This window comes from Eleutherodactylus coqui, chromosome 6, assembly GCF_035609145.1.
Source record: "Eleutherodactylus coqui strain aEleCoq1 chromosome 6, aEleCoq1.hap1, whole genome shotgun sequence".
NCBI classification, from domain to species: domain Eukaryota; kingdom Metazoa; phylum Chordata; class Amphibia; order Anura; family Eleutherodactylidae; genus Eleutherodactylus; species Eleutherodactylus coqui.
The window spans coordinates 20,203,713-20,220,837 of record NC_089842.1 but is presented as its reverse complement, the minus strand read 5'-3'; the positions used below and the strand labels follow the sequence as shown (position 1 = coordinate 20,220,837).

The 17,125-nt window shown below is 36.8% G+C and overlaps 1 protein-coding gene across 1 annotated transcript in view; it reads right to left on the bottom strand.

Annotated features, from left to right (window-relative positions):
- Window positions 1–486: 486 nt before the first annotated feature.
- Window positions 487–17,125, bottom strand: part of LOC136633501 (collagen alpha-5(IV) chain-like) — a 191,095-nt gene continuing 174,456 nt past the window's right edge. The window contains exons 96-114 of the mRNA XM_066609262.1: window positions 16,430–16,471; window positions 16,270–16,329; window positions 14,686–14,727; window positions 14,526–14,585; window positions 12,940–12,981; window positions 12,780–12,839; window positions 11,195–11,236; window positions 11,035–11,094; window positions 9,293–9,352; window positions 7,705–7,746; window positions 7,545–7,604; window positions 5,960–6,001; window positions 5,800–5,859; window positions 4,218–4,259; window positions 4,058–4,117; window positions 2,479–2,520; window positions 2,319–2,378; window positions 736–777; window positions 487–635 (exon numbers count right to left, since the gene is read on the bottom strand). Coding sequence (XP_066465359.1) covers window positions 487–635; window positions 736–777; window positions 2,319–2,378; window positions 2,479–2,520; window positions 4,058–4,117; window positions 4,218–4,259; window positions 5,800–5,859; window positions 5,960–6,001; window positions 7,545–7,604; window positions 7,705–7,746; window positions 9,293–9,352; window positions 11,035–11,094; window positions 11,195–11,236; window positions 12,780–12,839; window positions 12,940–12,981; window positions 14,526–14,585; window positions 14,686–14,727; window positions 16,270–16,329; window positions 16,430–16,471 — 1,067 coding nt within the window. The remainder of the gene's footprint in view (window positions 636–735; window positions 778–2,318; window positions 2,379–2,478; window positions 2,521–4,057; window positions 4,118–4,217; window positions 4,260–5,799; window positions 5,860–5,959; window positions 6,002–7,544; window positions 7,605–7,704; window positions 7,747–9,292; window positions 9,353–11,034; window positions 11,095–11,194; window positions 11,237–12,779; window positions 12,840–12,939; window positions 12,982–14,525; window positions 14,586–14,685; window positions 14,728–16,269; window positions 16,330–16,429; window positions 16,472–17,125) is intronic.

The following is a 17,125-nucleotide window of genomic DNA, read 5'->3' as shown; positions in this document are numbered from 1 at the left end:
AATCCACAACTTTGGCTTCAAGTGTCTCGTTCTTAGTTTAAGCATTTTTTCAAATTTGTACATAGTCTAAGTGTCAGGTTTAAGAACAAACTCAGCAGGTGGTAGGTATGGAACAATATATATCCCTGTCTAGTTATTGGATTCAAAATCTGTTAAACTCCAATCCAGAGCCGATTTCTTGGATCTCTATATTTAAATATTCAACCCTATCTTAACTGATATGGGCAACAAATCTTTAATTATGATTACTAAAACTTAATTCTTCCAAAAAAATTCCATTTGATCTTTAGCTCCACCCCATAAAATAAATGCATCATCAATATATTAATGCCAGAGTACCAAGTCTACCTATAGCTTTCGAAGATTAAAAACACTCTCCCAATTTGTAAAAAAAAATTGACATAGCTGGCCACAGACATGGGAGCCCATGGCAGTACCAGATCTATGACAAAAAAAATTCACACTCAAGACAAAAATAATTATGGGTCAATCAAAAAAGGAATCAATAAGTAATCTAAACTCTTTTGGCTTCTGTGCCATATCTTTATTAAACTCCAAATTTATAGCATACTCACTAATTCCTGGGGAAATTATGCCGCCAGTTCCTGGTGTTCCTGGTATTCCAGGTATTTCACCTGTATCAATTAAAAAGGGAATATTGAAAAAGGTTGCATTGTTTAGTATGTTTTCAATGAAGTGCTGCTTTAAAAAGGATTGAAAATTGATTATACATACTGATTCCTCCTTGAATTGCTCCATTTATTCCAGGTATTCCACCTGCAATTAACATTTAAAAAAATGTTAGAATAGCATTTATTTTTAATTCAAAAGAATCCATTTTTTTACATTTAGGAGTAGAGATGAGCGAGTATACTCGCTAAGGCAAACTACTCGAGCGAGTAGTGCCTTATTCGAGTTCCTGCCCGCTTGTCTCTAAAGATTCGGCTGCCGGCAGGGGGGCGGGGAGTGGGGCGGAGAGCGGGGTGGAATGGAGGGGAGTTCTCTCTCTGACTCTCTCCTCCCTGCTCCTCCCTGATCACTTCCACAACTCACCGCTCACCAGCGTTGGCAGCCGAATCTTTAGAGATGAGTGGGCAGGTACTTGAATAAGGCACTACTCGCTCAAGTAGTTTGCCTTAGCGAGTATGCTCGCTCATCTCTATTTGGGAGTAGTCTTCTACTTGTCTGAAAACTGTCAGAGACGCTCACAGCCATTACTCTGAGCATGAAAATATTACCATTTTAATTTAAATGTTCACATTGACCATGCATATTTTTCTCAAAAGTTGAATACTTGCTGCACATGGGAAGATTTGTTCTACTGTGTAAGGCAATCACTCAGAATATCTTTGATCTCTACATGACCCACATCTAAAAAAGACTTTAAAAAGACAACCAAGTTTTAAAACTGATTTTGACTCCATTTCTTGTAACTGCAGAGACTTTTCTAAGAAAAAATAAATTTGGAGCTTTCGTTAAAATGTTTGTGCCATAATGGGGTAATAAAGGACTCCAAATGTTTTATCCTCGCACACTAAATGCTAATATCTAACTGCAATCCGCCTAATCTGTGTATGTTTCACACTATAATGTAAAACCAACTTGGCTACCTCCCCAATATTACTATTACCACCTCTTACTCTATCCTATCTAAGAAATTTGGCTTTATCTAATATTTAATCTTTAGCAAAGGACAGGTTCAAAACATCCTCCAGGTACTACTTTTCAAAAAATTCCTTGTTAAATCCACAACTTTGGCTTCAAGTGTCTCGTTCTTAGTTTAAGCATTTTTTCAAATTTGTACATAGTCTAAGTGTCAGGTTTAAGAACAAACTCAGCAGGTGGTAGGTATGGAACAATATATATCCCTGTCTAGTTATTGGATTCAAAATCTGTTAAACTCCAATCCAGTGCCGATTTCTTGGATCTCTATATTTAAATATTCAACCCTATCTTAACTGATATGGGCAACAAATCTTTAAATATGATTACTAAAACTTAATTCTTCCAAAACAATTCCATTTGATCTTTAGCTCCACCCCATAAAATAAATGCATCATCAATATATTAATGCCAGAGTACCAAGTCTACCTATAGCTTTCGAAGATTAAAAACACTCTCCCAATTTGTAAAAAAAAATTGACATAGCTGGCCACAGACATGGGAGCCCATGGCAGTACCAGATCTAGGACAAAAAAAATTCACACTCAAGACAAAAATAATTATGGGTCAATCAAAAAAGGAATCAATAAGTAATCTAAACTCTTTTGGCTTCTGTGCCATATCTTTATTAAACTCCAAATTTATAGCATACTCACTAATTCCTGGGGAAATTATGCCGCCAGTTCCTGGTGTTCCTGGTATTCCAGGTATTTCACCTGTATCAATTAAAAAGGGAATATTGAAAAAGGTTGCATTGTTTAGTATGTTTTCAATGAAGTGCTGCTTTAAAAAGGATTGAAAATTGATTATACATACTGATTCCTCCTTGAATTGCTCCATTTATTCCAGGTATTCCACCTGCAATTAACATTTAAAAAAATGTTAGAATAGCATTTATTTTTAATTCAAAAGAATCCATTTTTTTACATTTAGGAGTAGAGATGAGCGAGTATACTCGCTAAGGCAAACTACTCGAGCGAGTAGTGCCTTATTCGAGTTCCTGCCCGCTTGTCTCTAAAGATTCGGCTGCCGGCAGGGGGGCGGGGAGTGGGGCGGAGAGCGGGGTGGAATGAGGGGAGTTCTCTCTCTGACTCTCTCCTCCCTGCTCCTCCCTGATCACTTCCACAACTCACCGCTCACCAGCGTTGGCAGCCGAATCTTTAGAGATGAGTGGGCAGGTACTTGAATAAGGCACTACTCGCTCAAGTAGTTTGCCTTAGCGAGTATGCTCGCTCATCTCTATTTGGGAGTAGTCTTCTACTTGTCTGAAAATTGTCAGAGACGCTCACAGCCATTACTCTGAGCATGAAAATATTACCATTTTAATTTAAATGTTCACATTGACCATGCATATTTTTCTCAAAAGTTGAATACTTGCTGCACATGGGAAGATTTGTTCTACTGTGTAAGGCAATCACTCAGAATATCTTTGATCTCTACATGACCCACATCTAAAAAAGACTTTAAAAAGACAACCAAGTTTTAAAACTGATTTTGACTCCATTTCTTGTAACTGCAGAGACTTTTCTAAGAAAAACTAAATTTGGAGCTTTCGTTAAAATGTTTGTGCTATAATGGGGTAATAAAGGACTCCAAATGTTTTATCATCGCACACTAAATGCCAATATCTATCTGCAATCCGCCTAATCTGTGTATGTTTCACACTATAATGTAAAACCAACTTGGCTACCTTCCCATTATTACTATTACGATCTCTTACTCTATCTTATCTAAGAAATTTGGCTTTATCTAGTATTTAATCTTTAGCAAAGGACAGGCTCAAAACATCCTCCAGGTATTACTTTTCAAAAAATTCCTTGTTAAATCCGCAACTTTGGTTTCAAGTGTCTCGTTCTTAGTTTAAGCATTTTTCAAATTTTTACATAGTCTAAGTGTCAGGTTTAAGAACAAACTCAGCAGGTGGTAGGTATGGAACAATATATATCCCTGTCTAGTTATTGGATTCAAAATCTGTTAAACTCCAATCCAGAGCCGATTTCTTTGATCTCTATATTTAAATATTCAACCCTATCTTAACTGATATGGGCAACAAATCTTTAATTATGATCACTAAAACTTAATTCTTCCAAAAACAAATCCATTTGATCTTTAGCTCCACCCCATAAAATAATTACCTCATCAATGTATTAATGCCAGAGTACCAAGTCTACCTCTAGCTTTCGAAGATTAAAAACACTCTCCTAATTTGTAAAAAAAATTGACATAGTTGGCCACAGACATGGGAGCCCATGGCAGTACCAGATCTTTGACAAAAAAAAATCACACTCAAGACAAAAATAATTATGGGTCAATCTAACATGAATCAGGAGTAATCTAAACTCATTTTGCTTCTGTGCCATATCTTTATTAAACTCCAAATTTATAGCATACTCACCATATCCTGGTGAAATTATGCCGCCAGTCCCTGGTGTTCCTGCTATTCCAGGTATTTCACCTGTATCAATTAAAAAGGTAATATTGAAAAAGGTTGCTTTGCTCAGTATGTTTTGAATGAAATGCTGCTTTAAAAAGGATTGAAAATCGATTATACATACTGATTCCTCCTTCAATTCCTCCATTTATTCCAGGTATTTCACCTGCAATTAACATTTAAAAAATGTTAGAATAGCATTTATTTTTAATTCAAAAGAATCCATTTTTTACGTTTAGGAGTAGAGATGAGCGAGCATACTCGCTAAGGCAAAATACTTGAGCGAGTAGTGCCTTATTCGAGTACCTGCCCGCTCATCTCTAAAGATTCGGCTGCCGGCAGGGGGGCGGGGAGCGACAGGGGAGAGCGGGGTGGTACGGAGGGGAGATCTCTCTCTGACTCTCTCCCCTCCTCTCCTGCCTGCTCACTCCCGCAACTCATGGCTCACCTGCGCCAGCAGCCGAATCTTTAGAGATGAGCGGGCAGGTACTCGAATAAGGCACTACTCGCACAAGTAGTTTGCCTTAGCGAGTATGCTCGCTCATCTCTATTTAGGAGTAGTCTTCTACTTGAATGAAAATTGTCAGAGACACTCGTAGCCATTGCTCTGAACATTAAAATATTATTACTTTAAATTCAAATGTTCACATTGACCATGCATATTTTCTCACAAAGTTGAATACTTGCTGCACATGGGAAGATTTGTTCTACTGTGTAAGGCAATCACTAAAAATATATTCGATTTCTACATGACCCACATCTAAAAAAAACTTTAAAAAGACAACCAAGTTTTAAAACTGATTTTGACTCCATTTCTTTTAACAGCAGACACTTTTCTAAAAAAAACACTAAATTTGGAGCTTTCGTTAAAATGTTTGTGCCATAATGGGGTAATAAAGGACTCCAAATGTTTTATCCTCGCACACTAAATGCCAATATCTAACTGCAATCCGCCTGATCTGTGTATGTTTCACACTATAATGTAAAACCAACTTGGCTACCTCCCCATTATTACTATTACCACCTCTTACTCTATCCTATCTAAGAAATTTGGCTTTATCTAATATTTAATCTTTAGCAAAGGACAGGTTCAAAACATCCTCCAGGTACTACTTTTCAAAAAATTCCTTGTTAAATCCACAACTTTGGTTTCAAGTGTCTCGTTCTTAGTTTAAGCATTTTTCAAATTTTTACATAGTCTAAGTGTCAGGTTTAAGAACAAACTCAGCAGGTGGTAGGTATGGAACAATATATATCCCTGTCTAGTTATTGGATTCAAAATCTGTTAAACTCCAATCCAGAGCCGATTTCTTTGATCTCTATATTTAAATATTCAACCTTATCTTAACTGATATGGGCAACAAATCTTTAATTATGATCACTAAAACTTAATTCTTCCAAAAACAAATCCATTTGATCTTTAGCTCCACCCCATAAAATAATTACCTCATCAATGTATTAATGCCAGAGTACCAAGTCTACCTCTAGCTTTCGAAGATTAAAAACACTCTCCTAATTTGTAAAAAGAATTGACATATTTGGCCACAGACATGGGAGCCCATGGCAGTACCAGATCTATGACAAAAAAAAATCACACTCAAGACAAAAATAATTATGGGTCAATCTAACATGAATCAGGAGTAATCTAAACTCATTTTGCTTCTGTGCCATATCTTTATTAAACTCCAAATTTATAGCATACTCACCATATCCTGGTGAAATTATGCCGCCAGTCCCTGGTGTTCCTGCTATTCCAGGTATTTCACCTGTATCAATTAAAAAGGGCATATTGAAAAAGGTTGCTTTGCTCAGTATGTTTTGAATGAAATGCTGCTTTAAAAAGGATTGAAAATCGATTATACATACTGATTCCTCCTTCAATTCCTCCATTTATTCCAGGTATTTCACCTGCAATTAACATTTAAAAAATGTTAGAATAGCATTTATTTTTAATTCAAAAGAATCCATTTTTTACGTTTAGGAGTAGAGATGAGCGAGCATACTCGCTAAGGCAAAATACTTGAGCGAGTAGTGCCTTATTCGAGTACCTACCCGCTCATCTCTAAAGATTCGGCTGCCGGCAAGGGGGCGGGGAGCGACAGGGGAGAGCGGGGTGGTACGGAGGGGAGATCTCTCTCTGACTCTCTCCCCTCCTCTCCTGCCTGCTCACTCCCGCAACTCATGGCTCACCTGCGCCAGCAGCCGAATCTTTAGAGATGAGCGGGCAGGTACTCGAATAAGGCACTACTCGCACAAGTAGTTTGCCTTAGCGAGTATGCTCGCTCATCTCTATTTAGGAGTAGTCTTCTACTTGAATGAAAATTGTCAGAGACACTGGTAGCCATTGCTCTGAACATTAAAATATTATTACTTTAAATTCAAATGTTCACATTGACCATGCATATTTTCTCACAAAGTTGAATACTTGCTGTACATGGGAAGATTTGTTCTACTGTGTAAGGCAATCACTAAAAATATATTCGATTTCTACATGACCCACATCTAAAAAAAACTTTAAAAAGACAACCAAGTTTTAAAACTGATTTTGACTCCATTTCTTTTAACAGCAGACACTTTTCTAAAAAAAAAACTAAATTTGGAGCTTTCGTTAAAATGTTTGTGCCATAATGGGGTAATAGAGGACTCCAAATGTTTTATCCTCGCACACTAAATGCCAATATCTAACTGCAATCCGCCTGATCTGTGTATGTTTCACACTATAATGTAAAACCAACTTGGCTACCTCCCCATTATTACTATTACCACCTCTTACTCTATCCTATCTAAGAAATTTGGCTTTATCTAATATTTAATCTTTAGCAAAGGACAGGTTCAAAACATCCTCCAGGTACTACTTTTCAAAAAATTCCTTGTAAAATCCACAACTTTGGCTTCAAGTGTCTCGTTCTTAGTTTAAGCATTTTTCAAATTTTTACATAGTCTAAGTGTCAGGTTTAAGAACAAACTCAGCAGGTGGTAGGTATGGAACAATATATATCCCTGTCTAGTTATTGGATTCAAAATCTGTTAAACTCCAATCCAGAGCCGATTTCTTTGATCTCTATATTTAAATATTCAACCCTATCTTAACTGATATGGGCAACACATCTTTAATTATGATCACTAAAGCTTAATTCTTCCAAAAACAAATCCATTTGATCTTTAGCTCCACCCCATAAAATAATTACCTCATCAATGTATTAATGCCAGAGTACCAAGTCTACCTCTAGCTTTCGAAGATTAAAAACACTCTCCTGATTTGTAAAAAAAATTGACATAGTTGGCCACAGACATGGGAGCCCATGGCAGTACCAGATCTTTGACAAAAAAAAAATCACACTCAAGACAAAAATAATTATGGGTCAATCAAAATAGGAATCAATAAGTAATCTAAACTCTTTTTGCTTCTGTGCCATATCTTTATTAAACTCCAAATTTATAGCATACTCACTAATTCCTGGGTAAATTATGCCGCCAGTTCCTGGTGTTCCTGGTATTCCAGGTATTTCACCTGTATCAATTAAAAAGGGAATATTGAAAAAGGTTGCATTGTTTAGTATGTTTTCAATGAAGTGCTGCTTTAAAAAGGATTGAAAATTGATTATACATACTGATTCCTCCTTGAATTGCTCCATTTATTCCAGGTATTCCACCTGCAATTAACATTTAAAAAAATGTTAGAATAGCATTTATTTTTAATTCAAAAGAATCCATTTTTTTACATTTAGGAGTAGAGATGAGCGAGTATACTCGCTAAGGCAAACTACTCGAGCGAGTAGTGCCTTATTCGAGTTCCTGCCCGCTTGTCTCTAAAGATTCGGCTGCCGGCAGGGGGGCGGGGAGTGGGGCGGAGAGCGGGGTGGAATGGAGGGGAGTTCTCTCTCTGACTCTCTCCTCCCTGCTCCTCCCTGATCACTTCCACAACTCACCGCTCACCAGCGCTGGCAGCCGAATCTTTAGAGATGAGTGGGCAGGTACTTGAATAAGGCACTACTCGCTCAAGTAGTTTGCCTTAGCGAGTATGCTCGCTCATCTCTATTTGGGAGTAGTCTTCTACTTGTCTGAAAATTGTCAGAGATGCTCACAGCCATTACTCTGAGCATGAAAATATTACCATTTTAATTTAAATGTTCACATTGACCATGCATATTTTTCTCAAAAGTTGAATACTTGCTGCACATGGGAAGATTTGTTCTACTGTGTAAGGCAATCACTAAAAATATATTCGATTTCTACATGACCCACATCTAAAAAAAACTTTAAAAAGACAACCAAGTTTTAAAACTGATTTTGACTCCATTTCTTTTAACAGCAGACACTTTTCTAAAAAAAAACAAACTAAATTTGGAGCTTTCGTTAAAATGTTTGTGCCATAATGGGGTAATAAAGGACTCCAAATGTTTTATCCTCGCACACTAAATGCCAATATCTAACTGCAATCCGCCTAATCTGTGTATGTTTCACACTATAATGTAAAACCAACTTGGCTACCTCCCCATTATTACTATTACCACCTCTTACTCTATCCTATCTAAGAAATTTGGCTTTATCTAATATTTAATCTTTAGCAAAGGACAGGTTCAAAACATCCTCCAGGTACTACTTTTCAAAAAATTCCTTGTTAAATCCACAACTTTGGCTTCAAGTGTCTCGTTCTTAGTTTAAGCATTTTTTCAAATTTGTACATAGTCTAAGTGTCAGGTTTAAGAACAAACTCAGCAGGTGGTAGGTATGGAACAATATATATCCCTGTCTAGTTATTGGATTCAAAATCTGTTAAACTCCAATCCAGAGCCGATTTCTTGGATCTCTATATTTAAATATTCAACCCTATCTTAACTGATATGGGCAACAAATCTTTAATTATGATTACTAAAACTTAATTCTTCCAAAAAAATTCCATTTGATCTTTAGCTCCACCCCATAAAATAAATGCATCATCAATATATTAATGCCAGAGTACCAAGTCTACCTATAGCTTTCGAAGATTAAAAACACTCTCCCAATTTGTAAAAAAAAATTGACATAGCTGGCCACAGACATGGGAGCCCATGGCAGTACCAGATCTATGACAAACAAAATTCAGACTCAAGACAAAAATAATTATGGGTCAATCAAAAAAGGAATCAATAAGTAATCTAAACTCTTTTTGCTTCTGTGCCATATCTTTATTAAACTCCAAATTTATAGCATACTCACTAATTCCTGGGTAAATTATGCCGCCAGTTCCTGGTGTTCCTGGTATTCCAGGTATTTCACCTGTATCAATTAAAAGGGAATATTGAAAAAGGTTGCATTGTTTAGTATGTTTTCAATGAAGTGCTGCTTTAAAAAGGATTGAAAATTGATTATACATACTGATTCCTCCTTGAATTGCTCCATTTATTGCAGGTATTCCACCAGCAATTAACATTTAAAAAAATGTTAGAATAGCATTTATTTTTAATTCAAAAGAATCCATTTTTTACATTTAGGAGTAGAGATGAGCGAGTATACTCGCTAAGGCAAACTACTCGAGCGAGTAGTGCCTTATTCGAGTTCCTGCCCGCTTGTCTCTAAAGATTCGGCTGCCGGCAGGGGGGCGGGGAGTGGGGCGGAGAGCGGGGTGGAATGGAGGGGAGTTCTCTCTCTGACTCTCTCCTCCCTGCTCCTCCCTGATCACTTCCACAACTCACCGCTCACCAGCGCTGGCAGCCGAATCTTTAGAGATGAGTGGGCAGGTACTTGAATAAGGCACTACACGCTCAAGTAGTTTGCCTTAGCGAGTATGCTCGCTCATCTCTATTTGGGAGTAGTCTTCTACTTGTCTGAAAATTGTCAGAGATGCTCACAGCCATTACTCTGAGCATGAAAATATTACCATTTTAATTTAAATGTTCACATTGACCATGCATATTTTTCTCAAAAGTTGAATACTTGCTGCACATGGGAAGATTTGTTCTACTGTGTAAGGCAATCACTAAAAATATATTCGATTTCTACATGACCCACATCTAAAAAAAACTTTAAAAAGACAACCAAGTTTTAAAACTGATTTTGACTCCATTTCTTTTAACAGCAGACACTTTTCTAAAAAAAAAAAACTAAATTTGGAGCTTTCGTTAAAATGTTTGTGCCATAATGGGGTAATAAAGGACTCCAAATGTTTTATCCTCGCACACTAAATGCCAATATCTAACTGCAATCCGCCTAATCTGTGTATGTTTCACACTATAATGTAAAACCAACTTGGCTACCTTCCCATTATTACTATTACGATCTCTTACTCTATCTTATCTAAGAAATTTGGCTTTATCTAGTATTTAATCTTTAGCAAAGGACAGGCTCGAAACATCCTCCAGGTACTACTTTTCAAAAAATTCCTTGTTAAATCCGCAACTTTGGTTTCAAGTGTCTCGTTCTTAGTTTAAGCATTTTTCAAATTTTTACATAGTCTAAGTGTCAGGTTTAAGAACAAACTCAGCAGGTGGTAGGTATGGAACAATATATATCCCTGTCTAGTTATTGGATTCAAAATCTGTTAAACTCCAATCCAGAGCCGATTTCTTTGATCTCTATATTTAAATATTCAACCCTATCTTAACTGATATGGGCAACAAATCTTTAATTATGATCACTAAAACTTAATTCTTCCAAAAACAAATCCATTTGATCTTTAGCTCCACCCCATTAAATAATTACCTCATCAATGTATTAATGCCAGAGTACCAAGTCTACCTCTAGCTTTCGAAGATTAAAAACACTCTCCTAATTTGTAAAAAAAATTGACATAGTTGGCCACAGACATGGGAGCCCATGGCAGTACCAGATCTTTGACAAAAAAAAATCACACTCAAGACAAAAATAATTATGGGTCAATCTAACATGAATCAGGAGTAATCTAAACTCATTTTGCTTCTGTGCCATATCTTTATTAAACTCCAAATTTATAGCATACTCACCATATCCTGGTGAAATTATGCCGCCAGTCCCTGGTGTTCCTGCTATTCCAGGTATTTCACCTGTATCAATTAAAAAGGGCATATTGAAAAAGGTTGCTTTGCTCAGTATGTTTTAAATGAAATGCTGCTTTAAAAAGGATTGAAAATCGATTATACATACTGATTCCTCCTTCAATTCCTCCATTTATTCCAGGTATTTCACCTGCAATTAACATTTAAAAAATGTTAGAATAGAATTTATTTTTAATTCAAAAGAATCCATTTTTTACGTTTAGGAGTAGAGATGAGCGAGCATACTCGCTAAGGCAAAATACTTGAGCGAGTAGTGCCTTATTCGAGTACCTACCCGCTCATCTCTAAAGATTCTGCTGCCGGCAAGGGGGCGGGGAGCGACAGGGGAGAGCGGGGTGGTACGGAGGGGAGATCTCTCTCTGACTCTCTCCCCTCCTCTCCTGCCTGCTCACTCCCGCAACTCATGGCTCACCTGCGCCAGCAGCCGAATCTTTAGAGATGAGCGGGCAGGTACTCGAATAAGGCACTACTCGCACAAGTAGTTTGCCTTAGCGAGTATGCTCGCTCATCTCTATTTAGGAGTAGTCTTCTACTTGAATGAAAATTGTCAGAGACGCTCACAGCCATTGCTCTGAACATTAAAATATTATTACTTTAAATTCAAATGTTCACATTGACCATGCATATTTTCTCACAAAGTTGAATACTTGCTGTACATGGGAAGATTTGTTCTACTGTGTAAGGCAATCACTAAAAATATATTCGATTTCTACATGACCCACATCTAAAAAAAACTTTAAAAAGACAACCAAGTTTTAAAACTGATTTTGACTCCATTTCTTTTAACAGCAGACACTTTTCTAAAAAAAAAACTAAATTTGGAGCTTTCGTTAAAATGTTTGTGCCATAATGGGGTAATAAAGGACTCCAAATGTTTTATCCTCGCACACTAAATGCCAATATCCAACTGCAATCCGCCTGATCTGTGTATGTTTCACACTATAATGTAAAACCAACTTGGCTACCTCCCCATTATTACTATTACCACCTCTTACTCTATCCTATCTAAGAAATTTGGCTTTATCTAATATTTAATCTTTAGCAAAGGACAGGTTCAAAACATCCTCCAGGTACTACTTTTCAAAAAATTCCTTGTTAAATCCACAACTTTGGCTTCAAGTGTCTCGTTCTTAGTTTAAGCATTTTTCAAATTTGTACATAGTCTAAGTGTCAGGTTTAAGAACAAACTCAGCAGGTGGTAGGTATGGAACAATATATATCCCTGTCTAGTTATTGGATTCAAAATCTGTTAAACTCCAATCCAGAGCCGATTTCTTTGATCTCTATATTTAAATATTCAACCCTATCTTAACTGATATGGGCAACAAATCTTTAATTATGATCACTAAAGCTTAATTCTTCCAAAAACAAATCCATTTGATCTTTAGCTCCACCCCATAAAATAATTACCTCATCAATGTATTAATGCCAGAGTACCAAGTCTACCTCTAGCTTTCGAAGATTAAAAACACTCTCCTGATTTGTAAAAAAAATTGACATAGTTGGCCACAGACATGGGAGCCCATGGCAGTACCAGATCTTTGACAAAAAAAAAATCACACTCAAGACAAAAATAATTATGGGTCAATCATAATAGGAATCAATAAGTAATCTAAACTCTTTTTGCTTCTGTGCCATATGTTTATTAAACTCCAAATTTATAGCATACTCACTAATTCCTGGGTAAATTATGCCGCCAGTTCCTGGTGTTCCTGGTATTCCAGGTATTTCACCTGTATCAATTAAAAAGGGAATATTGAAAAAGGTTGCATTGTTTAGTATGTTTTCAATGAAGTGCTGCTTTAAAAAGGATTGAAAATTGATTATACATACTGATTCCTCCTTGAATTGCTCCATTTATTCCAGGTATTCCACCTGCAATTAACATTTAAAAAAATGTTAGAATAGCATTTATTTTTAATTCAAAAGAATCCATTTTTTTACATTTAGGAGTAGAGATGAGCGAGTATACTCGCTAAGGCAAACTACTCGAGCGAGTAGTGCCTTATTCGAGTTCCTGCCCGCTTGTCTCTAAAGATTCGGCTGCCGGCAGGGGGGCGGGGAGTGGGGCGGAGAGCGGGGTGGAATGGAGGGGAGTTCTCTCTCTGACTCTCTCCTCCCTGCTCCTCCCTGATCACTTCCACAACTCACCGCTCACCAGCGCTGGCAGCCGAATCTTTAGAGATGAGTGGGCAGGTACTTGAATAAGGCACTACACGCTCAAGTAGTTTGCCTTAGCGAGTATGCTCGCTCATCTCTATTTGGGAGTAGTCTTCTACTTGTCTGAAAATTGTCAGAGATGCTCACAGCCATTACTCTGAGCATGAAAATATTACCATTTTAATTTAAATGTTCACATTGACCATGCATATTTTTCTCAAAAGTTGAATACTTGCTGCACATGGGAAGATTTGTTCTACTGTGTAAGGCAATCACTAAAAATATATTCGATTTCTACATGACCCACATCTAAAAAAAACTTTAAAAAGACAACCAAGTTTTAAAACTGATTTTGACTCCATTTCTTTTAACAGCAGACACTTTTCTAAAAAAAAAAAACTAAATTTGGAGCTTTCGTTAAAATGTTTGTGCCATAATGGGGTAATAAAGGACTCCAAATGTTTTATCCTCGCACACTAAATGCCAATATCTAACTGCAATCCGCCTAATCTGTGTATGTTTCACACTATAATGTAAAACCAACTTGGCTACCTTCCCATTATTACTATTACGATCTCTTACTCTATCTTATCTAAGAAATTTGGCTTTATCTAGTATTTAATCTTTAGCAAAGGACAGGCTCGAAACATCCTCCAGGTACTACTTTTCAAAAAATTCCTTGTTAAATCCGCAACTTTGGTTTCAAGTGTCTCGTTCTTAGTTTAAGCATTTTTCAAATTTTTACATAGTCTAAGTGTCAGGTTTAAGAACAAACTCAGCAGGTGGTAGGTATGGAACAATATATATCCCTGTCTAGTTATTGGATTCAAAATCTGTTAAACTCCAATCCAGAGCCGATTTCTTTGATCTCTATATTTAAATATTCAACCCTATCTTAACTGATATGGGCAACAAATCTTTAATTATGATCACTAAAACTTAATTCTTCCAAAAACAAATCCATTTGATCTTTAGCTCCACCCCATTAAATAATTACCTCATCAATGTATTAATGCCAGAGTACCAAGTCTACCTCTAGCTTTCGAAGATTAAAAACACTCTCCTAATTTGTAAAAAAAATTGACATAGTTGGCCACAGACATGGGAGCCCATGGCAGTACCAGATCTTTGACAAAAAAAAATCACACTCAAGACAAAAATAATTATGGGTCAATCAAAATAGGAATCAATAAGTAATCTAAACTCTTTTTGCTTCTGTGCCATATCTTTATTAAACTCCAAATTTATAGCATACTCACTAATTCCTGGGTAAATTATGCCGCCAGTTCCTGGTGTTCCTGGTAATCCAGGTATTTCACCTGTATCAATTAAAAAGGGAATATTGAAAAAGGTTGCATTGTTTAGTATGTTTTCAATGAAGTGCTGCTTTAAAAAGGATTGAAAATTGATTATACATACTGATTCCTCCTTGAATTGCTCCATTTATTCCAGGTATTCCACCTGCAATTAACATTTAAAAAAATGTTAGAATAGCATTTATTTTTAATTCAAAAGAATCCATTTTTTTACATTTAGGAGTAGAGATGAGCGAGTATACTCGCTAAGGCAAACTACTCGAGCGAGTAGTGCCTTATTCGAGTTCCTGCCCGCTTGTCTCTAAAGATTCGGCTGCCGGCAGGGGGGCGGGGAGTGGGGCGGAGAGCGGGGTGGAATGGAGGGGAGTTCTCTCTCTGACTCTCTCCTCCCTGCTCCTCCCTGATCACTTCCACAACTCACCGCTCACCAGCGCTGGCAGCCGAATCTTTAGAGATGAGTGGGCAGGTACTTGAATAAGGCACTACACGCTCAAGTAGTTTGCCTTAGCGAGTATGCTCGCTCATCTCTATTTGGGAGTAGTCTTCTACTTGTCTGAAAATTGTCAGAGATGCTCACAGCCATTACTCTGAGCATGAAAATATTACCATTTTAATTTAAATGTTCACATTGACCATGCATATTTTTCTCAAAAGTTGAATACTTGCTGCACATGGGAAGATTTGTTCTACTGTGTAAGGCAATCACTAAAAATATATTCGATTTCTACATGACCCACATCTAAAAAAAACTTTAAAAAGACAACCAAGTTTTAAAACTGATTTTGACTCCATTTCTTTTAACAGCAGACACTTTTCTAAAAAAAAAAAACTAAATTTGGAGCTTTCGTTAAAATGTTTGTGCCATAATGGGGTAATAAAGGACTCCAAATGTTTTATCCTCGCACACTAAATGCCAATATCTAACTGCAATCCGCCTAATCTGTGTATGTTTCACACTATAATGTAAAACCAACTTGGCTACCTTCCCATTATTACTATTACGATCTCTTACTCTATCTTATCTAAGAAATTTGGCTTTATCTAGTATTTAATCTTTAGCAAAGGACAGGCTCGAAACATCCTCCAGGTACTACTTTTCAAAAAATTCCTTGTTAAATCCGCAACTTTGGTTTCAAGTGTCTCGTTCTTAGTTTAAGCATTTTTCAAATTTTTACATAGTCTAAGTGTCAGGTTTAAGAACAAACTCAGCAGGTGGTAGGTATGGAACAATATATATCCCTGTCTAGTTATTGGATTCAAAATCTGTTAAACTCCAATCCAGAGCCGATTTCTTTGATCTCTATATTTAAATATTCAACCCTATCTTAACTGATATGGGCAACAAATCTTTAATTATGATCACTAAAACTTAATTCTTCCAAAAACAAATCCATTTGATCTTTAGCTCCACCCCATTAAATAATTACCTCATCAATGTATTAATGCCAGAGTACCAAGTCTACCTCTAGCTTTCGAAGATTAAAAACACTCTCCTAATTTGTAAAAAAAATTGACATAGTTGGCCACAGACATGGGAGCCCATGGCAGTACCAGATCTTTGACAAAAAAAAATCACACTCAAGACAAAAATAATTATGGGTCAATCTAACATGAATCAGGAGTAATCTAAACTCATTTTGCTTCTGTGCCATATCTTTATTAAACTCCAAATTTATAGCATACTCACCATATCCTGGTGAAATTATGCCGCCAGTCCCTGGTGTTCCTGCTATTCCAGGTATTTCACCTGTATCAATTAAAAAGGGCATATTGAAAAAGGTTGCTTTGCTCAGTATGTTTTGAATGAAATGCTGCTTTAAAAAGGATTGAAAATCGATTATACATACTGATTCCTCCTTCAATTCCTCCATTTATTCCAGGTATTTCACCTGCAATTAACATTTAAAAAATGTTAGAATAGCATTTATTTTTAATTCAAAAGAATCCATTTTTTACGTTTAGGAGTAGAGATGAGCGAGCATACTCGCTAAGGCAAAATACTTGAGCGAGTAGTGCCTTATTCGAGTACCTACCCGCTCATCTCTAAAGATTCTGCTGCCGGCAAGGGGGCGGGGAGCGACAGGGGAGAGCGGGGTGGTACGGAGGGGAGATCTCTCTCTGACTCTCTCCCCTCCTCTCCTGCCTGCTCACTCCCGCAACTCATGGCTCACCTGCGCCAGCAGCCGAATCTTTAGAGATGAGCGGGCAGGTACTCGAATAAGGCACTACTCGCACAAGTAGTTTGCCTTAGCGAGTATGCTCGCTCATCTCTATTTAGGAGTAGTCTTCTACTTGAATGAAAATTGTCAGAGACACTCGTAGCCATTGCTCTGAACATTAAAATATTATTACTTTAAATTCAAATGTTCACATTGACCATGCATATTTTCTCACAAAGTTGAATACTTGCTGTACATGGGAAGATTTGTTCTACTGTGTAAGGCAATCACTAAAAATATATTCGATTTCTACATGACCCACATCTAAAAAAAACTTTAAAAAGACAACCAAGTTTTAAAACTGATTTTGACTCCATTTCTTTT